General features: G+C 38.9%; 1 protein-coding gene across 1 annotated transcript in view; it reads right to left on the reverse strand.

The window, feature by feature from the left end:
* Positions 1 to 214: 214 nt before the first annotated feature.
* Positions 215 to 22,860, reverse strand: part of Col1a2 (collagen type I alpha 2 chain) — a 35,557-nt gene continuing 12,911 nt past the window's right edge. The window contains exons 13-52 of the mRNA XM_015488230.2: positions 22,758 to 22,802; positions 22,424 to 22,477; positions 22,277 to 22,321; positions 21,841 to 21,894; positions 21,228 to 21,326; positions 21,049 to 21,093; positions 20,836 to 20,934; positions 20,352 to 20,405; positions 20,122 to 20,229; positions 19,692 to 19,745; positions 19,489 to 19,587; positions 18,518 to 18,571; positions 17,953 to 18,051; positions 17,485 to 17,538; positions 16,943 to 16,996; positions 16,735 to 16,788; positions 16,405 to 16,458; positions 15,379 to 15,423; positions 14,166 to 14,264; positions 12,864 to 12,971; positions 12,138 to 12,191; positions 11,219 to 11,272; positions 10,460 to 10,513; positions 10,302 to 10,355; positions 10,098 to 10,205; positions 9,672 to 9,725; positions 8,689 to 8,742; positions 7,544 to 7,705; positions 6,431 to 6,538; positions 5,668 to 5,775; positions 5,244 to 5,297; positions 5,054 to 5,161; positions 4,864 to 4,917; positions 4,335 to 4,442; positions 3,793 to 3,846; positions 3,562 to 3,669; positions 2,989 to 3,247; positions 2,376 to 2,560; positions 1,492 to 1,734; positions 215 to 708 (exon numbers count right to left, since the gene is read on the reverse strand). Coding sequence (XP_015343716.1) covers positions 562 to 708; positions 1,492 to 1,734; positions 2,376 to 2,560; positions 2,989 to 3,247; positions 3,562 to 3,669; positions 3,793 to 3,846; positions 4,335 to 4,442; positions 4,864 to 4,917; positions 5,054 to 5,161; positions 5,244 to 5,297; positions 5,668 to 5,775; positions 6,431 to 6,538; positions 7,544 to 7,705; positions 8,689 to 8,742; positions 9,672 to 9,725; positions 10,098 to 10,205; positions 10,302 to 10,355; positions 10,460 to 10,513; positions 11,219 to 11,272; positions 12,138 to 12,191; positions 12,864 to 12,971; positions 14,166 to 14,264; positions 15,379 to 15,423; positions 16,405 to 16,458; positions 16,735 to 16,788; positions 16,943 to 16,996; positions 17,485 to 17,538; positions 17,953 to 18,051; positions 18,518 to 18,571; positions 19,489 to 19,587; positions 19,692 to 19,745; positions 20,122 to 20,229; positions 20,352 to 20,405; positions 20,836 to 20,934; positions 21,049 to 21,093; positions 21,228 to 21,326; positions 21,841 to 21,894; positions 22,277 to 22,321; positions 22,424 to 22,477; positions 22,758 to 22,802 — 3,507 coding nt within the window. The 3' untranslated portion in view covers positions 215 to 561. The remainder of the gene's footprint in view (positions 709 to 1,491; positions 1,735 to 2,375; positions 2,561 to 2,988; positions 3,248 to 3,561; positions 3,670 to 3,792; positions 3,847 to 4,334; positions 4,443 to 4,863; positions 4,918 to 5,053; positions 5,162 to 5,243; positions 5,298 to 5,667; positions 5,776 to 6,430; positions 6,539 to 7,543; positions 7,706 to 8,688; positions 8,743 to 9,671; positions 9,726 to 10,097; positions 10,206 to 10,301; positions 10,356 to 10,459; positions 10,514 to 11,218; positions 11,273 to 12,137; positions 12,192 to 12,863; positions 12,972 to 14,165; positions 14,265 to 15,378; positions 15,424 to 16,404; positions 16,459 to 16,734; positions 16,789 to 16,942; positions 16,997 to 17,484; positions 17,539 to 17,952; positions 18,052 to 18,517; positions 18,572 to 19,488; positions 19,588 to 19,691; positions 19,746 to 20,121; positions 20,230 to 20,351; positions 20,406 to 20,835; positions 20,935 to 21,048; positions 21,094 to 21,227; positions 21,327 to 21,840; positions 21,895 to 22,276; positions 22,322 to 22,423; positions 22,478 to 22,757; positions 22,803 to 22,860) is intronic.

Raw genomic sequence — 22,860 nt, forward strand, 5'->3', positions numbered from 1 at the left:
TCTAGCACCATCAACATTCTTCAAGTATCTGAAATACTATTAGTTAGCACCTTTGTATTATGAACAAAAACAAGTACCTCAGTTCATGTCTGTTTAGGTCAGCACCCGATGAGGTGGATCGCACTCACAGGAAAGCATTTTGAGGTAGTTTAAACCTTTGGAAGTTCGGGTTTTAAACTTCCCTCTGTGGAAGATATTCAGAAGCCACAAGTGGTGCGAATGTTCACGATTTTTATTTTTCAATTTTTATTTTAGTTTTCTTACAAAGGTTGACATTTTCCACAATAGGTGTAAGAGTGTTGGGAAAAAAAACAAAAACAAAAACAAAACTCCAGATCTTTTGGGGAGGTGGAGAGGGAGTGGGAGTTAATTAAATCTTATTGCACAATGCTCTGATCAATCCTTCTTCTCTTTTGCCCACAATTTAAGAAAGGAGTTGTGCAGAAGAAATGGAAGGATTCAGCTTTCAGTTAAAAAAGAAGAAAAAGAAGAAATGGTAAAGAAAAAGTGTTTTTTTCCCCCCAAATTTCTTTTTTGATTTTTAATTTAGGTTGAGTTCATTTATTTGAAACAGACTGGGCCAACGTCCACACCAATTTCTTGGTCAGCGCCACCGATGTCCAAAGGTGCAATATCAAGGAAGGGCAAGCGAGACGGCTTGTTTGTTTTGTATTCAATGATCGTCTTTCCCCATTCATTTGTCTTTTTCTGTTAAAATAAAAAAGAAGGAAAGAGATATGTAAAGTAGGATTATTCTTGCATTGGATAACATCCTCACTTTAGGTTTTAAAAGAAGCACGTTTTGACTTGTTTATAGCATTCTGATGATTTTGTTCCAGATCAACAAACTCGTCTCTGAGAGTGTAGTGTCAAGCATTTCTTTACGGAGAGGTTCTGCCCAGCCTAAATTTTGATGCATTTAAATCTAGCCCAAGAGGCTTATTTCTACAATATAATTTTCAAAATTGGGATGTGTGTGTGTGTGTGTATTTGGGAAGAGGGGGTTGGGTACGTATGTAGTACTGCCATGAATGAAGTCTAAATTTTATCCTAATTGTAACATATTGTAGGGAATATGTTACACATTTTCTTTTTTATAAAGAAAAATTATCTAACGAAAAAAATTAAATATAGGCCATACTAAGAAGTAAAATAAAAATACAACATGACTGCAAATTTTAAAATTATAGGCTCTGTAAATCTCAAAAAATTTAAATTCTTGGCATACATTGTAATATAAGAATTAAGCTAAAGGAAAAACAACTAATGCATATACACAGTAGTTATTTCAGTACTTCAGAGTACTTCTGAAGGCAGTTATCTGATAAGAATTCTCTGGATTTATCCATCTGAATTTAAGTAAATATCTTTATGAAAAAGAGTGAATAAGTTAGGTTTGTCATTCATCTGTTCATCTAATGATCTAAGCTAGAACTTCCCCAACCCCACTTCGCCAAACAAATACTATTTCCACATTTTACTATTACTTACAGAGCAGCCATCTACAAGAACTGTGTAAGTGAACCTGCTGTTGCCATCGGCAACAAATTCAACATCATTGGAGCCTTGCAGAAGGATAGCCTTATCCAGGCTGCCAGTCTCCCCATCCATGTATGCAATGCTGTTCTTGCAGTGGTAGGTGATGTTCTGAGAGGCATGGTTGGCCAGCAGGCGCATGAAGGCAAGTTGAGTAGCCATTTCCTTGGAGGTCACTCCTTCTACATTGTATTCGAACTGCAGAGGATAAAATGGGAATCCCAGTTAAGTGGAGAACTCAGATTCTAAAAGTAAAATTAAAACAACAACAACAACGAACCAAACCAGTCTGGTAAAAGGAGGAGTAATGGACTTATATCCAAGTCTTAAGAAGAAAGTACTTTTTAAGGAAACTCAGTTCACTTGTCTTTGAAGCATATGGTGGACATAAGATCTACTAGGCTAAGGTGAGATTATTTAATAATGGCACCTGTTTTAGGTAAGCATTAATGTGCACATAGCAATGAGATAGAGATTCAGATGTAAACTTTTTCCTATAATATATCTCTAATATGTGGAAATCTAAAAGGGATTCAACAAAGTTGGTGAAAAATTTGATTAAAAATTCAGGAAAACTGCTTTTGTTCTGAAAGCACATATGCATAGCTATTTGCTGGCCAGCACACCTTCACATTAAATGACATTGGCCTGCTTCTCCAATGATTATCAACTAAGTCAAATTTGGACAAAAACTTGGAATTACGTGTTTGATCCATTCAACCCATCTTTCACAGTCAAGGACAGAATTGGTAAGATATAGAAACACAGACAAGTAAAACACAAACAATCTTAAGAAAATAACATTTTATAGAGTGAGGAGTGTTTGTAGGACACCTCACCTGGCTACCACCATTGATAATTTCTGCTAACCAGACGTGCTTCTTGGCCTTGGTGCTCCTGTACCAGTTCTTGGCTGGGATATGTTCAGGTTGGGCCTTGATGCAGGTTTCACCAGTAGAGAAATCACAGTATACTTTGATAGCATCCATAGTGCATCCTTGGTTCGGGTCAATCCAGTAGTAACCTTTTCAGAAAACAAGACCCAGATAATTAACCTTCTTACTGAGTAGAACATAGATTCTAATAATAATTAGTCAAAAATACTGATTTTCATAAGTAACATTTTTTTTATGGTACTGTGATATTATCTGTTCCACATTTATCAGGAAGAAAGAGGTGGCTATGTTTCGGATTAGATAGTTCCTTCTCATATCTCCTCCATGCAAAATCAGAGCAGGATATTTACCCATGGGAAGGTCAAAAATCTATGTTAAGGGAAGTCTGAGGATGCTCACTAATTGGGAGAAGAAAATGATGCTTCATAAATTGGCTAAAATTTCACATACTGTGAGTTCTATACCAAAACATTTTCATTTGAGATATCAGTGGGAATTGAGTTTGATGAGCTCAACCTGTTAGAACAGTCAGTGTGGCTGGGACATTTTGACCTACCGCTGCTCCACTCTGGGTGGCTGAGTCTTAAGTCTCGGCATGTGCGAGCTGGGTTCTTCCTAGAGCCTTCAGGAGTAAGAAGAGTCTCAATCTGGTTGTTGAGGGACTTTAGGGTGGCATCCACTTCATAATCCTTGGGTCTGAGAGAAGGCGATGAGCGAGGCTGGTCAGCCCTGTAGAAGTCTCCTTCATAACCAAAGTCGTAACCACCACCGCTTACACCAGGAGGCCCAGGAGGCCCAGGGGGACCGGGAGGGCCCTGTGAGGGTAGAAGTGAGAAAGGAAACGCTTTGAATGCAGCTGCAGTGAGAGAGACATCCATGCCTGCAGATTTTCAATGGAGCTTCATACAAAAGCAACAAGGAATCAAGTTAAAGTAAATAACTTGTTCCGGGGCACACTTATAGGCATGGGCTTACAAACCTCATTGCATATAGACCATATTCAGATACCTTAGAAAATATATTGAAGTGGGGCTACTTCAATGTGTTGTCAAAACTGCCTTGGTTTACTCTGAAGAAAATTTTCCTCTAGTCAGTGATGTTCTTTCTCATTTCACCAAATCATACTTACAGCAGGTCCTTGGCTACCCTGAGATCCTCGAACACCAGCAGGTCCAACACTACCAGGATGTCCAGAGCGACCATCTTTGCCAACAGGGCCAGAAGGACCAGCAGGACCCTAAAGAAGAAGGAAAACAAGTGCATGTGAATGAGAAAATCCACACCAGGCAGATGTGGCCTGGACCTTACTGCCCTTGTTGGCCTCAATTTCAGAGATGACCTATCTCTTGGATGCACCTACCCTGGGGCCAGCAGGACCGACGGGGCCAGGAGAACCTTGATCACCATGTTGACCCTTGAAAGAGAGAACAACAACAACAGAAAAATCACACTTTCAGAACACATGTCAATAGATAGATTTTCTCCCCCCCTAAATTGAATAGAAAACTTTAGTTTTAATGGACTCTGGACTGAGAAAATTGAAAATGTAAAGTGGGGCTCTTTTCTCCCATTATGTCTATTACATTCAATTATTTTTTTTCCACGAGCTATTTCAACAGTGCAATATTAGTCATTCCTCTAATTATATTTATTTTAAGTGGGGTTGAAGGACATTGTTGCCAGGAGATTTTAATATATGTATTTTTCTATCTCCCTTAACCCTCACCTTTTCGTCTGGGGATGAAACAGCATCATCACTGACAGACATGGAATTAGCCAGAGTGGGAAATGGGCACGAGGCAGGATGTTTTAGAACAATAGCAGTGAAAATGCGGAGGAGGTCCTTCTGAGCTCAAGGCCTTTGAGGTCAGTGTACATGTGGAATGGCCACGTTTTACTTACAGCGAGACCTGGAAGACCCTGTAATCCATTGTGTCCCTTTATGCCAGGAAGACCTCTGGGCCCTTTATCACCAGGCTCTCCCTTGTCACCTCGAACGCCTTGTGGGCCCTGTAAGAAAAGAGAACAACAGAGAGGACTTTTAGCTTTTTAAAAATGATGCTCACTTTTCTATAAATTCTGTTTACCCTGTTTGTGAAGGTAACTTGAGACATGCAAAGGTCTAGATAGGTTCTCAATTCTTCTGATAATCTCTGCTTTAGTTGAGCTGTGGGTAAAAGGGCTAGATGCCTATGATTATGTAATACAAATAAGCAGAAAAGCCTTCAAATAGACCAAGCTATCTGAATCAAATCTTTTTTTATAGAGTAAAATATTTTTTTTAAAATTTGAAGTCTAGCCTATATATATTATCTAACTTCTGAATAGATAATGTATAGTTATAGATAATATATAACAGATATAGATAATAGATAATTTGGATGGATTCTCCCTAAGGGTTAATTTGTATAAAATCTCACTGTGTACGTACACTAGGACCTCTTGGACCAACAGCACCAACAGGACCAACAGAACCAGCAGGACCCTGTAAATTGGAAAAAAGAAACAAGTCATCAGCTAAGCTCAAGATCCTTCTCTCATGCTCCTGCTCTCTCCCACTGTGGAGAAGACGAGAGGAGTCCTGAGGATGATAGCATTAAGGGAATGGTATTTAGACTTACAGGTTCACCGCGGTTTCCATGTTTGCCAGCGGGACCCACAGTGCCATGAGGACCAGGTGCACCTGCAGCACCAGCAGGACCAATGTTGCCAGGGTAACCGCGCTCTCCCTACCAAAGGCAAAATGAAACTTACCATCAATCTGTATTTTCATCACTTTTAAGTTAGAGAAAAATGAAAACATATACTGACCTTGTGTCCAGGTTGACCATCGCGACCTGGAGGACCATCATTTCCAGGATTGCCCTGTGAAGACACCATGCAAATTAATGCTCTTGATGAGGCTCTGTGGCCTACTAGCCCCTTCATCTCCCAACCCCTTCAAGGGAACTTATTTCAGACTGTTAAAAGGATAGGGTCTTCCAAGCTAGGTTTTCTTGGAGATATTTTTAATATTTAAGCCCCAAATGTAAAGTGTGATAGTTAAAGACCCATTCTGCAGCCCAAGAAACTGTTCATATCTTTCAGTCCTGAGAGGTCATTACATGTAGATGTTATGGAGAAACAGATCATCTAGTTCAGAAACTTGGAACAAGAGAACTTTAGCTCAGCACATGAAGTTCCACACAATGAAATCCTTCTCAGTATTATTTTACAAACCAAGTGTTGTACTCACATCACGACCAGCTTCACCAGGAGCACCATTGACTCCAGGACTGCCCACTGCACCAGGGGGACCACGGGCCCCAGGAGGGCCTGCAATGCCCAGAGGACCAGGTTCACCCTAAAGAAGATAAAGCAACATTTCTCTCATTAGATGAAATGCTAACCTCACTCTCCAAAAACAACCTTCAGGAGATTCTAGTTTGAAAAGAAAAGGCAAACTGGACTGAAAAACATCAGGAGGTGTCATTAGTGTTGTGCTTGCCTGCCTTCTATACACTCAGAAGGTCAGTATTGAGTAGTTATAGAATTTTTCTCTGTATAAAGCGAACCTAGTTGCATCCAATATCCCAAATGAAATAAATTCAGATAGTTGATAAGAGTTTATGGAGATGAGATGATTTCTGGTTGCTGTCACATATAAGGTTAAATGGGATGATTCAGAATTTCCAGAATTTCATTCTTCCTGCACGATAAATGATGCCAGCATTTCATATTGCAGAGGAGTAAATGCAATTAGAGCTTATATAGTTCTTAAGCGTGTAGAAAGAACAAAAATCATTCTGCATAATGTTAAGCTGTGTCTTTATAGTGTGTGTCTAAGTAAGGTGGTATTAAAGCTTCTTAGATAAGTGACATGTGATCTGTATAAAGAAAATGCCATGAATAAAAATCTTAAGTGGAGTTATTCAGTGATCAATCTGTCACATTTGAAGTGGCAGCTTTTAAAATCTTTTATTATGTTAATGAGAATCAGAGTGGTGTCAAACACTCACCAAAGCACCAGCAATACCTGGCAGACCACGTTCGCCCCTAGAGCCAGGGAGACCCAGAATACCAGGAGCACCAAGAAGACCCTGAGGACCTGGGGTGCCAGGAGGTCCCTAAGCAAGAGAAAAAATACTGAGTATTACTGGTAAGACCCTGGTTGATAATACAGTTTAGTTTGAGGATTATGAAAATGAGTTTACAAAAAGGTTTATGTCCTAATAGTGGGATGTATCCTTGATATCTTTTCTCTAGTGATGACAGTGAGCTTATATCTTGGCATGCATATATTTTTTTGTACCCAATTCCTCCTTAAGATCAATGGTACAACATTTAACAATATGTAGTTGAAATTAATGAGGCCATTTGCAAGGGGGATAGAGTTTTCACACACTCCATGCAGGGAAGCAAATCTTAACTTTGGTCTCTAAGGTCTAATAAAGGCACTTTTCCACTTTTATTTTTTTTAAAGAAAACTTTACTGAAAAAAAAAATTTTGGGGGGAGTGGTACTGGGGATGGAAGTGAGGGGCACTCAACCATTGAACCAATCCCTAGCCCTATTTTGTATTTTATTTAGAGACAGGGTCTCACTGAGTTTCTTAGTGCCTTGCTTTTGCTGAGGCTGGCTTTGAACTCTCTATCCTCCTGCCTCAGCCTCCCCAGCATCTGGGATTACATGTGTGTGCCACTGTGCCTGGCAACTTTACTGAAATTTAAAACACATATATGATAAAGCACTTTCAAAGCAGCAATCATACTGGATGATGCATGTTTGAGAAATCAGTAGCTTACTGTATTGATGAATGTCCAGTAGGATGGCCACAGCAATGGAATTCTCTTACTTCTATCAACTTAGGTGCTCTCGACAAACAGCTTTAAGGGCTGTCGTGATAAAGAGTGAGTTCCCTCCTTTGCTGCGATTCCTGTTATGTGCTTTCTGAGTATCTGCTGAAGCCTCGGCACCTTAATGTGTGCTGGACAGATTTCCTGGCTCAACTGAGCTCTACGCGAGAGCTTGCAATGCTCATCAACAAACATATGCCAAATTGAGGATTCGCATAGGGGCTTTATTTTAGTTCAACAACAGGCAATAAGAAAAAGGAGTTTGAAATTACTTACAGCAGTACCAGGCTCTCCAGAGGGACCCTTTTCACCAGTGAAGCCAGGTGGGCCAGATGCACCTGTTTCTCCAGTTCGGCCAACAGGACCTTGGTCACCACGAGGACCTCGAAGCCCTTCTTTACCAGCAGCACCAGGGGGACCAGGAGGGCCAGTGATACCCTGTAGGCAAATTTAAAAGGTTATTTACTTTCTGTTGAGTATAATGGACCTGGAAGAGAGCCACCGATGTTTCACATACCAAGACACAAGTAGTGAGAGGAAGCAAAACTACCCTGGCTAGTTTGGATTTAGAGTTTTTAACAACCTCATAGAAAGAAGCAACTTATGTTATACATTTCCTGAGGCTATGACATAGCAAATAATCGAGGCAGAGTTAGTGTCAAACTTCTGTGAGGAAACATAACGTCATGCCACCAGGACCCTGGCATATTAGAATCAGAACCACGCGAAGTTATGAAAGTTAATTTCAAGTGAATGGGACTTTGGGTTTTGGAAGATTCTGCCCATTTCTTTTTGAAGAAAGCCAATACTGGCATTTTGTTCATAACTTAGGAACCACATATGCTCTCAACTAGGTTTAATTAAATGCCTACAGGGAATGAAGATTTTTCTGTTATGAACCTGTAAAAGGATTCCAAGAAATCAACATCTTTGCTATTTCCACCCCCCCGAAACCTCAACCAGAAGACTTAATCCTTGGTAATTAATTAAATTCTCTTGAGTCCTGACAGGAGAGTCTGAATCAGAATTAAATTAGAGGCCAAACCACCTTTAAATTTAGGAAAAATTATACCTTAACAACGGAGGCAGAATGTTAGCCATAAAGGGTAATTAGATATAGAAATATATGATATGTGACTAAAACCATACTGTTTCTTTATTTTTAACAGAAATCATGCCCTCAAAATGAGATTGGTGTTTGCATGAGTAAAAGCCTCTTAAATTGATATTATAAAATATAATTTGTGATGGTTTTGCCTTAATGGTTGAGAAAAACTGATTTTTACATCAGGAAAGTAATAGCAAATATTAGCGATATGTTTTTATAGAGAGTTGCTCACTACTTTTAAGTTGCTCGCTAGTTTCTTATCAGAGGCCGGATTTTTTGGCTAGTGTAAATGAAGACGGAATGATTTACTTACAGAGGGTCCAGGGGGACCAGTTCGTCCAGCAGCACCAGGGAAACCAGTCATACCCTAAGAATGAAGCACATTAAAATTCCAGTCAAACTAACTCTAAAAATTTGGATGAGAGGAATTTCTCCTGTGGAAAATCCTGATGGGACTAGGGATGGACCAAAGAGTAAGTAGTAGGCTGTTTCCTATAGGTATTATTCAACCAGGACTCTGAAGACCCTCCTCCCCACCTATTCCTTATCAACATGCCACCAGTTACTGTGCCCATGTTTTGCATTAAGGTTTTGACTGTTCTTTTTGAAATACTCACACTTAACTCATGGTTGTAAGAGCAAGAATATAAGACACTATGTCACTGTTGCACATTAATGTTGTATACATTAGTGACTATCTTAACTATCTGACTAAGAGAATGGGAACAAAATAACTAAAGGAGAAATGTTATTTATAGAGGGTGTGTGTAGAAAGAATAAATGACGTAGGGCACTATACACAGCCACCCACTCCCACTACTCAGTCAGTAGAATCCATTTCTGGGGAGCTCTGCGTCTCTAGAAAGTCAAACTGGCAACACTAGATACAAAGGGTAAGGACTAGGACAGGTAGGAAAAGGGAGAAATCAAAAACTACTCTGTGGGTTGTGTTGAAAATAATAAATTAAAGACATATCATTTCATTAAAAAAAAAAAAGGATAAAGAACACCAGATAACTATTTTATCCACTTCACAGTTAAACCACTAGGGGTCGACCTTGGGTATTACCTCAAGTGAGGTGGTAGAAACATATCCTGCATTGAGCCTCAGCTGGGATTAACATCCAGAGTGGCTGACCTTACCTTCAATATCAGAATTGCTCTGATTAGAATGAACTTGAATCTCAAGAATCTTCTAGTGAGAGTTTAAATTAACTAAAGACTTCAAAACTTTCAAGTTATTCCTAATAGAATCTGAAGAAAGAAGAGTGATCAGAGTCCATTGTAGATACTTACAGGGGGTCCTCCATCACCACGACCTCCAGCAGGACCAGGGGGACCATTCGGACCCTAAATGCAAACAGAAAGATGAAGTCAAACTACAAAAGACATGATTCTTATACATGTTACTCTTTTTCCACAAGGATCATTCCCATATCCATTAGAAGAAAATCCATAAATGAAAAATTATTATCTGTGTCATATAAAATAAATATTCTTACTTAAATATTACCACCCTGTGGATTATTGAAGAATATAAATAAGATGATACTAGCAAAACTTTAATGTTAATCGGTGTGCAAAGGTTAACTTTAAAAAAAAAATCATCTTCTTTCTGGTATATTCCCTAGTATACAGTAGGTACTTGGTTGACGTGTGTTGAATTATAAATCTCATGGGTAACTATACAGGCTGTGTTGACCACCAGTGAATTCAACTTACAGATGGGCCAGCAGCTCCAACGGGGCCGGTGGGACCAACAACACCATTTTCACCCTTAGGTCCTTTGGTTCCTCTCTCTCCTTTAGCACCAGGTTGACCAGCGGCACCCTGTTGGAAAGGATCTGTTATAGCTCTGGTATTCTGATTCACTCTGCTTCCCAACCTGGTATGGTGTTAGATCAATCTTCATTATGTGATACTCACAGCAGGACCAGCAAATCCATTGGGACCAGCAGGACCAACTTCACCACGTTCACCCTAGATGGAAGAAGGGATTTTAAAATGCCTTAGCAATCCTAAATTCATGAATGTTTAAAAGTTGTGAGGTATGAGAGTCCAAATTATCCAGATTTTTTACTTACAGGGCTACCCCGAGGACCAGCTGGGCCAGCAGGACCAGCAGCACCAGCTTCACCCTGTAATGGAACAAATGATGAATCTGCTAATGTGCCTAATGCAGGTGCTCCAAGAGGTGGGAAGGACGAAGAACAGCAGTAGACAAGGCTGTTTTCAGAGTTTGCAGATTTCTTGGAAGAGATAACTAATGTACATATCACAGAGGAAAATGAAGTGGATTCTTACTTTACTTAATGCTGTATTCATTTTAAGGGTTGAAGTGGTATTGGTTGTTCTCTTGCAAAAACACTATAAATCAGAACCCACAATACCAGGAGGAGGACATTTTAATTTTTAGATGGACACAGAGCTGATCTATTTGCTGCACTGTTTGCAATACAATAAATAAGGTCTATTTTAAGTGGACTGCTTGATGTGAAATGGGCACACTATGTATTTTATTGATTTTTTACAATTGAAGGCTTTGAGAAGGCTTAGTGCATTAGGATATTGTTAATGGGCAACAGGGAAAGTCTGTAAAACAAATGATAGGGATTAAAGTATAGATCAGATAGCTGGCACATCTATAGGATGGGAAAGAGAACTTTAAACACAGAGCATTTGTTTCCTGCTGCCCTATCACAACAGCTAGGTTTTTAAATAAGTAGGCTTTATACCAAGCCATAAAAATGAATTGCTGGGGCTCTTTGGGACTGGGGCAGGCAGGAAATTTTAGATAGTGCTATCAGCTCATAGAGTTACACTTAGTGAAAATGCAAGCTCACCCGGTCACCTGTAGCTCCAGCAGGACCAGGGGCACCTACAGCACCAGGAGCACCCTAGTAACAAAAGGAAACATGTCTTATTAATTAATAACACTCCACACCTTGAAAAGTGAACCTTGTCAATCCTGCTGCTAGGCCTATGCAGAGACTGAGCACTGTTACTGCACATTCTGGTTGGACATCAAGAAATCTTGGATCCATTTCAGTTCTAATTATTAAGACTATGAGAAGCCACTTTCAGGACAACAGAACTCCAGTAATAAAAGCTATGAAAATGTGTAAATCGAGGACAGGCTAAGAATTTGGGAGATCTGAATTCTGCTCTTATAAAATTCCTTGGAGATCAGTAAATTGACTAGCCTTGTTTGGAAATGTCAGAACTCTAGGGTTCAAAGGAAAGAATGGGCTACAGAAAGTCATCTCTGAGGGAGAGGTGAAAGAAAGAACCAAGGCCGACTGTGGCCTGCAAGTGTCATGATGCTGATACCCTAGGTAGGGTAATTATGCTTTTATGTATTTTCTTTGGCATCTCTATGGCATTAACAGCTGATCTTTATGGCTGCTCTTAGACAAAGTCTCAGGGCAGACATATGAGTAACTGCAGGACCTTGTTAAGAGTTCTGGCTTTTTAAATGTAAAGGCATTTACATTTGTTATTTTTTAAAGCCTGATTATCACTTCAAATACTTGTTTAATGTTCTATTAAACCCAGAGCTTTTTGTCTGTAGGTGGTATATTTAATATTAGGGAAGTTAGAAAATTCCAGATGTGATTTCCAAAGGAGTATGTCCTGTTGAATTTTTCTTTTGGAACATGAAAAATGACATTATTAGTGGTGGATCCAGGAAGGAATGCAATACTATCTTACTAAACTTGCTATTTTTGGAAACTTTCTCAATTCAAATAAAATTCAACTTACACGAGCACCATCTCTGCCAGGGTTACCAATTTCACCTCTGAGGCCAGGTTCACCCTGAAAGTATAAAGCAAGAGCAACTTTTTATTTTCTGAACACATTTTTGAATCAAAATTAATCTGAAGTGATTTTATAGAAGACTCTATAATACCATTCATCATTTAAGATATTTAGTACATTCTCAATTCCCTACCCTTCCATAGGATGTTGAACAAGGAAAGAAATTTTAAAAATAATAATAATTCAAGATCCATTCCAGATTATTGTCAAACATTTCCCCCCTAATTTCCATATACCCTTCTGACGCATAATCAAGCAAGGTACAAATTCATGTGGACAGAATTGTAAGACAACATCACAATGGGCTGCAGGGCCTGATCACTCTTACGGCATAACTAATGCAGCAGCACGGTTGACAGCTGTTCAATAGAGCTTCTTCCCATTAATTAGGGCAGGATGAGGCATTATTGTTAGTGGCATTAAAATGAGCCTCATGTATTACTCAACACCATCTGTTTGCGTGAAATTCCATGGTAGTGAGGAATTTTGCCAGATTAGTGAGTTTAGAAATGCGTAGGTGCTAGGTGGCAGAGGGAAATGTACATAGATAGATATCAAAATGCTACCAGACCACCTGCCAAGAACTGTAAAAAAACTGGGCATCCTTGTGAGGTCCCTTTGCCAGGGTTCATCAATAGTATGTCTTAAGGGCCAACACTGAGAAGATACCTTTTCTCCCTTGCCTCCAGGTATTCCAGCAGCACCCCTCTCTCCTGGGAGTCCACCAGGACCAGATGCACCAGCAGTGCCTGGAGCACCAACCACACCGGGTTCACCCTTGAATCAAACACATGCGAAATCAATTATTTCAATGGCAAAAGGAAAAAAAAAATGAAGAAATAAACTCTTGAAGAATTCCAATTTAAACATTTAATAGGTAGCATTCTTGCTTGCTTAGAGACACAAAGGAGGGCCATTGAAAGAGGGAGAATATAACAGGGAGATGCTATCAATGACACAATGACTAAAGAAAAGAGAGTAGTGGGAGTGGGTGGCTGTGATTCTTCTGTAACCTGCTTCCAATCCTCTTAAGGAAGACTGGCCTGGAGAAGGAGATGATGGGGACAATGGGAAGCAGAGAGTGAAAAACGTTTGTCCATAAACCTTTTTCAAGGATAAGTCTCTTAACCCAGGGGGGAAACATGGAAAGAGACCTTATCAACTGGGGAGATATTTGTGTTTTAGTTTTCTTAAAAGAGGAGACTATAGATTCCATTTTGAATGAACCTTCACAATTTCATGTACTTAAAACTATTGACTAGCTTCTGAGATGAATAAGTCCCTATGAAAGGATCATCTAACACAACTCTATTTCCTTTCTTATTTCTTCTCTCCCTCTTACCTTGTTTTCATTTATTCCCTATAATATCCTTCCACATACTAAAATAACCTTCTGCAACGACTCTACACATTTTCTGCCTTGAAGGTAAGAATCAGAAGTTAATACGAGTTGCCTTCTTCTTACTGTGGTTCAAGTAATCTGTTTTCCAAACGTGTATAACTCCATCCACTTTAAAATCTGAACTACAGATTCTACTTTAAAACACAAGCTTTCAAATTTATTTTTTTTGGGGGGGGTGAGGGTGAATATAGTATCCAGTTAATGTTCATTATTATAAACTCTCATTGTTAAAATTTAACTTTTAAAAATTTTAATTCAAGGGTGGGATATTGAAAGGATAAAGTTTGTTTTCTGAAAATAATGTCCCCATATATAGGATGATTCTTGTTTCAAACAAAGCATAAACAATGTAATGAGAAAAAGGTAAAACCACACTAATTCATTACTGTTTGAGGCCTCCCTGCCTCAGTTTTCTTTTGGAATAATTTAGGTCCCCTGGACTGCTTACTAAGGTGGAAATCATCACAGAATTGGAAATAGATAAAAATATGAAAATTTTTCCTTTTCTTATAAAGAGTGTATTTATTATTGGGTATAATGCCAAAAAAGTATAAAACCCAAAGTTTTACCTTGTTTCCATCAGGCCCTGGGGGTCCAGAAGGACCTCGGCTTCCAATGGGACCAGCAGGACCAACAGCCCCACTCTCACCTGGGGGACCACGTTCCCCCTGTAAAGCAGAAATTAGGAGATGTCACTTTCAGAGATACCATGTTAAACCCACAGTCCGCACTTGTTCTGCCATCTTTCAGCAAATTAAAAATTCTTTTGTTTCTAATTTTTTCATTTGTAAAATGATGAGATGGGATGAGATGATTTATAAAGTCTCAATTGGTTCTAATGTTCTGGGATTATGATTCTAAAATGTGTTACTTCTAAAGTATAATACCCAACCTTTGGAATTTATTTCCTTTTTTTGCATCTGTGATAAATCCATAGATAAAAATAGATGTTGATTACACATAGCAGTCAAAGGAAAATATTGTGGCATTAGAGGGGAATAGCAATGTCAGATATAGATAAAGATTATATCTCTGCCCCCTTTTTTCAACCTCTTGCAATAATGATGTAACAGTTATAATATTCAACTCCTCAGTTGTGTGTATATTTGTATCTATCAATTTACTATATATGTAGTATCTCTCAACTCACATCTAAATATCACTATAATGTGGCATTCTGTGACCCAGAATATTTATCACCTAGGTTAACACTGCAACAGTATCAAAAGACCTTGTTATAACTTGCTTTTATTATACTATGGACTTTTAAAATACTAACTCTGGGCTTCCTAGGTCTATGATCACCAGCAACATAATGGGATACTTCAGTGGCAAATGAATCATTCCAGTTATGTTAATATCCACAAACTATATCTTTATTTTATTTTTCTGTATAAATTAGACGTATACAATCAGCTTTAGACTGTGAATATCAACAAACATTGCAAAAACTGAATTTAGATCTTAGTAAGTTATTAATTTTCCTTGGGTTAAGTTGAGCCACTGTCATGAATGTCTCACACTTGTCTGTATAAATCACTGACTACAATACTTGCATTAGTTCATTTATGTTTCTTAGGACCATGTAGTTATTGAATAGGAAATTTGAGTAACTAAACAGAAAAGTCAACTATCAACTTAGAAATCTACTGATCTCTATGGATAACATTTGATAATAAAAGAGGTGTGCAAGAAAGGTCATCAGTGGCTTTAGGAGAAAGTGTGCCTTCTTTTAAAAACACATTGCCAGAAATTGTTGAAAGTTAATTAAATAACACTTACTCTTGGACCAGCAGGACCAGGGAGACCAAATTCACCAGGGATACCCTAGGCAAAATCCAAGGATAAGTCAAACATGAAGTGTATAGGTGATTTCTAAATTCACTTATGATTATGATATTTGAAAGGTTCTGAAAAAGTGAAATAAAGCTGAGTGGGCTCTACCTATAAAAAGCCTAAGTATAGAGGGTAATGCAATACATACAACAGAACTCTCAGTGGTCTATGAATATCTACAAAAAGAGAAGTCCGTTGATATCAAAGATGTATCTATTCTAGGACAGGACCTGGTATCAGAAAATTTAAATTTACATTATTTAGTCCATTGTCTTTAAAAAAGTGACAAAGCAGACTATCTCTTTTGATAATATGATAAATAATAATGAACACTATCAGACATTGCCTATTTTTAGCTATATAACAGACTGCCTTCTTAATAGAAATTATCATATTCTGTACATTACCTAGTTAATTGTATACCCAAGTGTATCTCTTTTATTACTGACCAGCTGTCTCCTTAATGTGCCCCACTGTTGACAAAGGAGACCAGGCCACAGAATGTAACTAAATTGAGGCACATTCATCACAATTACAGAGAAAATGACTCAGAACTCATGCTCTGATTGTGGATAGCACTGTCATGTCTGAATGCCAAGAAAAACATTAAAAGCAATTTTTCAGGGTCCAGTTTGATGAAAAATCAGTGCATTTATGTTCTCACTCTAGAAAAGGAAATAATTTGTATTTTAACATTACCAAGAACAAAACAAAAAGTAAGGCTATTACATAAAATATTCATTGATAGATTTTACTTTCATAATGTGATGTTTCATTGAATCCATAAAACAAAGTAATTTGAACTAATATCAGTAACTCATTTCACTCTCTCCCTCAGCACCAACATAGACAGAACACTATCATTAACAGACGAAATATGAAACTTCCTTTTACATATTGTAATTGTGTTGCAATAGGGCATTAAACAGAAGGAAATTCTCAAGTGAATTTACTATCACTTGTTTTACTCACCCTTTCTCCTGGTTTGCCAACTTCACCGGTGGTACCTGAGGGGCCAGGCAGACCCTAAATGCAAAGAAACACAAATCTCAATCTTATGATAATATACAGGGGATTTTCTAATACTCTGGGTTTGGTAGGAGGGGAAACAACCTATTAAGTGTTATAAAACCACTATTAAGTGTTATAAAAGCACTCCAGCAAAGTTTGTTTTGAAAAAAAAAATGCACTCTCTGCTTTAGTTCTGAAGCCATAATATATGTGATGGGGAAAAGGAGACAGTGAATCATAGGTGAACCATCTGGCCAAGGCAGTGTTTCGTATTTTTTTTTTTTTACTCACCTGGAAGCCTGGAGGACCAGCCGGACCCTGTTCACCTTTGCCACCTTGGACACCCTGAAAGTGACAGCAGAGATAGTATCAATAGAGACATTAGACACATTGTTGTCTAGCTATATTATTTATGGACTGGAAAATGGAGAAGGTTGTTTTGAGGGATTAGGTACATTCTACTACTGCAGAAGAGCACAGGAGAGGGAGAAATACTCACCTGGGGTCCAGGGGGCCCCTGAGCACCATTGTTTCCATCAGGACCAGGAGCACCCTAGAAATGTTCAACAGAAAGACCAATGGTTACATGTAAGCCAGGCAGTTCAAAATGCTTCAGAGCATCATTGAAGTGAGTTCCTCAAAGCAAATTTGTCATTTTAGCATGAATTATACTCACTTCGCCAAAGCCTGAATACTGTCTAGTAAATTTCCATATGGTTCGAGGGAAGTCCACGGATGGAAGGCAATTTATAAAGGCCAGAGAATACTACTAAATATTTATATTCTTTTAATCCCAAGATGAATAAAATAAAGACTAAATGCTTTTGTAAGTATCTTTGACTTAACATATATTCTGATTTGTTACAGCTCATTGCTTCATATGTGTGGTTAAAGAAAAAAAGACATTTCATGATGGTAAAAGGACCATTGGGGATACCCTCTGGGAAAGAAAGTGACAGAAAGATATCAGATGGCCTCAAAGGATGTGTGTTTCTTGGGTGAATTCTACATGAATAGATATGTACAGCAGTTAGCACCTACCCGAGCACCAGCAAGTCCAGGGTGACCTTTATCACCACTTTTGCCAGGATCACCCTACGATAAAAATGAAAACAAAACAAAATAAAAAATGATCATATTACACATTTAATGTCGAATGAGCCATACCAATTTTGAAATGCTAATTTCTTGCTTGTGTGTGTGTGTGTGTGTGTGTGTGTTTTAGATTCCTAGTCCTGGATTTCTATTATCTAAGGCATGATCCATCATCAGGCAGCTCTGGGTACAGTAAGGGGCACCTGTGTCTGAGGAGGCAGTGACTCAGGAGATGGATTTTCAGCAGGTATGTAAAGGATAAATCCCTTTACTGTAGTGAGTGCCCTTCAGTTTTCCTGTGCTGAAAGGACATGCCTTGAGGTAGTTTGGACTGATAAATGGGAGAAAATACTAGATCTTTGGTGAACTGTAGCAAAAAATTGATGAGGGAGAGAAAGTTGTGATGATTCTTACAGTGGGTCCTTTGGGTCCGGGGAATCCAATGTTGCCAGCCTCGCCTCTTGCTCCAGCTGGGCCAATTGGGCCAGGCCTGCCGTCAATACCAGGGAGACCCTGAAACCAGAGTTTCATATTTAAAGTTTACTCTGCATCAGCATGGCCTCCCTACCTCAAACTCATGATGCTTCCTGGGATAAAACAGAATAGCTTTCTGGATGCACAGAGCTTCTTGCATACAGCGCCAATAAATTATGAATCCATTTTCCTTTTCTAAATAGATGTCGGTACACACACGGCCAATTCAATCTCATATGTACATAATTTTCCTCTCTCCCCCACCTCTCTGTACCCTTGTCACCTGCTTCAATTTTCCCTGCCACGTTTTTCTCTTCCCTTTTCTGCTTTCAGTCCTGCGTTCATTTGGACTCCATAATTACAATCTATTACTTTGCATTCCCAGATGATGTAGGTGGCTGATATTTATTTTCAATGTATTCATGTATAAATAAGCCACAAAATAGACTTGATAAGGGTGCAATAAGTGTCCTTGAAAACATAATGGAAAATGAGCAATACTTACCACAGGACCTTCTTTACCAGCTGGGCCAACATTTCCAGGGGATCCAGGAAGACCCTATAAAACAAATGAGGAAGCTTTCATGTTGGCACTTTAACTCACATACTTGAGGCTCAGATTAATTGAAATCTCACAAAAGCACTTTCCCTTCCAATTTTTGTTTGTTGCCGAGGGTAAATCTTTAGGGATATTAGCCACTAGTCTGGAGGTATGAAAAGAGCCCTGAAATTTTTCTTCTATTTTTTGTGCCTTTCCCTTTATTGAATTTTAGTGAAACTGATCCATTTGTAGATATCACAAGAAACTGTTAAGCAACATGCTATATGGGCAAATGTATCATGCTATTTACTTCATAATAGAAAAAATAATACTTTTAGTAAGCAATTTCCAAAGTGGATTTTTATTGCTATATTTGGTATCCCTATTACATGTTTATGGTACAATTATAGTTGATATTCACCCATAAGAGATAATGGAGCAAAAAAATTACTCTATTGCTATGGATTAGAGTGTCTACAGATCTAAAGGTCATTTCTCCATAGCTAGTGTGATGCTGAATACATTACAGCACTTTGTGATTGCTTGAAAAATGATTTCACTTATGAATCTAATAAACTAATAATGTATAGCCCTAATACATTTCATGAACACCTTATATAAAACTTACAAATTAAGATAAAAGATTCATGCTGATAGGAGAACCAACCTAATTTGGATATATTAAAGTAGATCTATGCTTCCAAAGAATAGATCAAGCCATTGTATCAAGTATAATAAATAGGAAATTGATGAACTAACTAAATACATTAAAAAATCTACAGAGCTTTGATAAAGTTAAATTAAAAATTAAATTAAAAAGACATCTGTCGGCAAGTCTAGCAACAAATTTGCTTTAGATGTTTTTGTTATCTTCAATTTTAGCCAACAATACACACTGCCAGATGTGACTTGCTCAGAATATATCTGAAACTTACTCTGGGTCCCATGAGACCAGGCTCCCCAGGGCGACCAGAGTCTCCATTGGGACCTCGAACTCCAGCAGGGCCAGTTGCACCACGATTACCAGGAGGTCCCTATTGAAAAGAAAGGGGCAGAGAAAGAAAATGATAAAGCTAGTGACACAGTCACCAGAAGAGTGTCAAGTTCCTTCCAGGGAAATGAGGGGTAGACTACTAACCATGACACCAGCTCTGCCATCAGCTCCAGGAAGACCACGAGAACCAGGATTACCCTGCAAGAAAGTACATGAAACAGAAGGGAATTAGAGAAAACCCTGGAATTTGATCAGGCACAGTTTATGAAAACATGGCATGTTTTGTGTCTGTATCTCTCTAAGGCTGAGATACAGACACAAACCAAGCCAAATCACTTCACCCAAACCCCAAAGGAATGCGTGGATGAGCATCCTGCAAAAGTAGGTCAACATTGTTTTCAGACCAATTTAAAAACATACCAAATTGGGAGTCACTGATTTAATAAAACAGATGGAAAGCAGATGCTTCTTTCGTCTAGAAAAAGCACTCCCAGTAATTTTGACAATTTCCAATGAAGGGTTATCCTCATCTGCCTCTGGAGTATCTAGGTGTTAAGGAGTATATGGAACCTACTCTCAGTCCAGGAGGTCCTGCGGGACCAGCGGATCCAGGTTCACCATTGGGGCCTCTCTTTCCTTCTTCACCACTGGGACCAGGAGGACCTTGGGGGCCAGCAGAACCCTGTTGAGTGAAAAGAATAGGAGAAGGGAATAGAAAAGAATTTTTAAAATATTATATCCAGCTAAAGAAACTGGATTTAAAGGATAACAACTCCACAGAATTGTGATTATAGAACTACTTACTGGCTCTCCCTTGTTACCACTCTCTCCTTTGGAGCCAGCTGGACCAGGCTCACCCTAGGAACCAATACAAAACAGTGGTCAAAAACCAAACATATGTCAAAACTCTCTTACAGACAAATTTTCTGGAATATTCATAAGTTAAGGTAAGGAGAAGCTTAGGTTCTCTAAGGGGTTTCAGTATGACCCAGTTCATGCTCAAATGGCCTACAGGGGAACAGCATTGGTGGAAAGATCAGACTGAGGTTGTAGAACTTGGTCTCATCTATTTTTACATTAAGGTTACATTAAGGTTCTGATGTTTGCAGGAGGAATGCATCTGTGTGCGTGTGAGGAAGAGGGAATGTACATACATATGCATACAGTTTACAAACTAAAAATGCCAACGAAGGAAAAATAAAACTGTTAAGAAAAAGTCTAGATAGTGATAAAATGATGGTAGCCCTAGTATTTCAGGATGATGAAAGCCACAGTTATGACCACTTACAACAAGTCCTCTGGCACCAGTAGCACCAGCAGCACCAACAGGACCAGGAATACCACGGGGGCCAGGGAGGCCAGGAGCTCCAGCAACACCAGGAAGACCCTGTTGAAGAAAAGCAAAACCTGGTCCATCATGTGATGATGAGCTGTAGAGGCAGCACTTATTAAATTTCTTTAAAACCATAATAGCACATTTTAGCTACCCAAGTATACTCACAGCGGCACCTTTAGCACCAGTAAGGCCATTGGCTCCAGGATTACCCTATGAGAAAGAGGAAGAAGGATATCAATTCACTGGAATATATCTGATCTTCTTCAATTCCACCTTCATTTCTCTTTTTTATTTTTTTCATTGCCTTCTTCTACTTTATAAGATAAACAACAACAGCTACTTACAGGAGGTCCAACTGGGCCAGAAAGACCAGGAAGACCCACTTCACCACGAGGACCAGCAGGACCAGAAGGACCAGGGTTACCCACAGGTCCAATTTCACCCTAAAAGAGAAAATGACAATGAACAATCAATCAGCCAGCAAATAATGAAACAGCACATCCCTGTTATTAGGACACCAAATTTTGGTAAAACTTCTTCAGAATTGCAATCATTTTCCTTATCTCATTTGTAACCCCAAGATTTGGGGTTCTTTTCCTACTTTTTTTTAGCCTACTTCTGCCACTTGGCAGAATTCAGATTACTACCTGTTGCTATCATTGCTACCTTGACTCCACCTCTGACTCTCTGTGGCCGACTGGTTCTCAGTCCTGACTAGTCTGGGCCCCCATAGAATCAATTTCCAAATTGCCAGTGATCTTTATGCTCACAGTGTACAAGTGCAGAGAGATGATTGATTTTGAACTTGAAGTAGAAAATCCATCATCCTCTATCCATTTTGAAGGGGACACAATTAAGGTAACTATTCTGTAATTATCTCTGCCAACACAGTTCTGATCTTTCACATCAGAGTAAAAAGTTTATCAAGGCAATGATTATAGGCACTAGTGTTTTTACCTTGGGACCAGGGGCACCTGGGAAGCCTGGGGGGCCAGCAGATCCAATGGGACCCTGGAATCAAAGCAGAAAAAGAAATTTCCTCTAAGTTAACTGAAAAGGCAACAGCAACAGAAGAGAGAAGCCGTTTAGAGTGTCTTGATCTTATCTGATATTGGCAAAGAAAGAATTGGCTGCTAGCCTGTAGACATGACGGTCATATTCAGGGAAGGCAAAACAGGCGTCCAAAGTAGGGTGGATTTTACTTTATACATCCACCAATAGCCTCAGGTATTTGGAAGTAGGCTATGCTACTTACAAATGGAAACTTCAAAAGACCTCCCAGAACATTTGGTAAAGTGTCTGGAGTGATGTTATTTCATAGGAAATGAGTGAGGAAAGTGGCTACCACCACCACACTTTCAACCCTCCCAAATTCCCTAGTGTTAACACTTACAGCAGGACCCACGGGACCAACACTGCCATCACTGCCACGGGCACCCTATGAAGAAAATAAGAAAAAGAGTCAATAGAAAAGTTAAAGGGCAGCCATTAGAAGATTATTTTTAAAAAGGGTAAAAACAAACAAAAATGGGATACTTACAGCTGGGCCAGGGGCACCGACACGTCCTCTCTCACCAGGAAGCCCACGGGCTCCCTAGAAGCAAAAATCTTTTTAGTAAAATGCTAATCTTTAAAAAGTCATAGGCATCATTTGCCTTGTTCATTTTCTAACACACACAAAAATCCACTAAAAATTAATAGGTCTTATTCTAATATCAACTAAAAGGGAGTATAGTTTGATTAAGTATGCAGATTAGAAACATATCAAAGAATACAGTGCTGAGGGAAAGGGTAACTAGCAAAAACTTCAAGGAAGTTCTAGTTCACAAAGAGCACAATACCTTTAGATTTACAATAAAGTAATAAATACTTACTGCTTGACCTGGAGTTCCATTTTCACCTGGGGCACCGGGTTCACCCTGCGTTGAGAAGAAAGATTGAGTTTCTGATATATATATATATATATATATATATATA

This window comes from Marmota marmota, unplaced genomic scaffold, assembly GCF_001458135.2.
Source record: "Marmota marmota marmota unplaced genomic scaffold, marMar, whole genome shotgun sequence".
NCBI classification, from domain to species: Eukaryota; Metazoa; Chordata; class Mammalia; order Rodentia; family Sciuridae; genus Marmota; species Marmota marmota.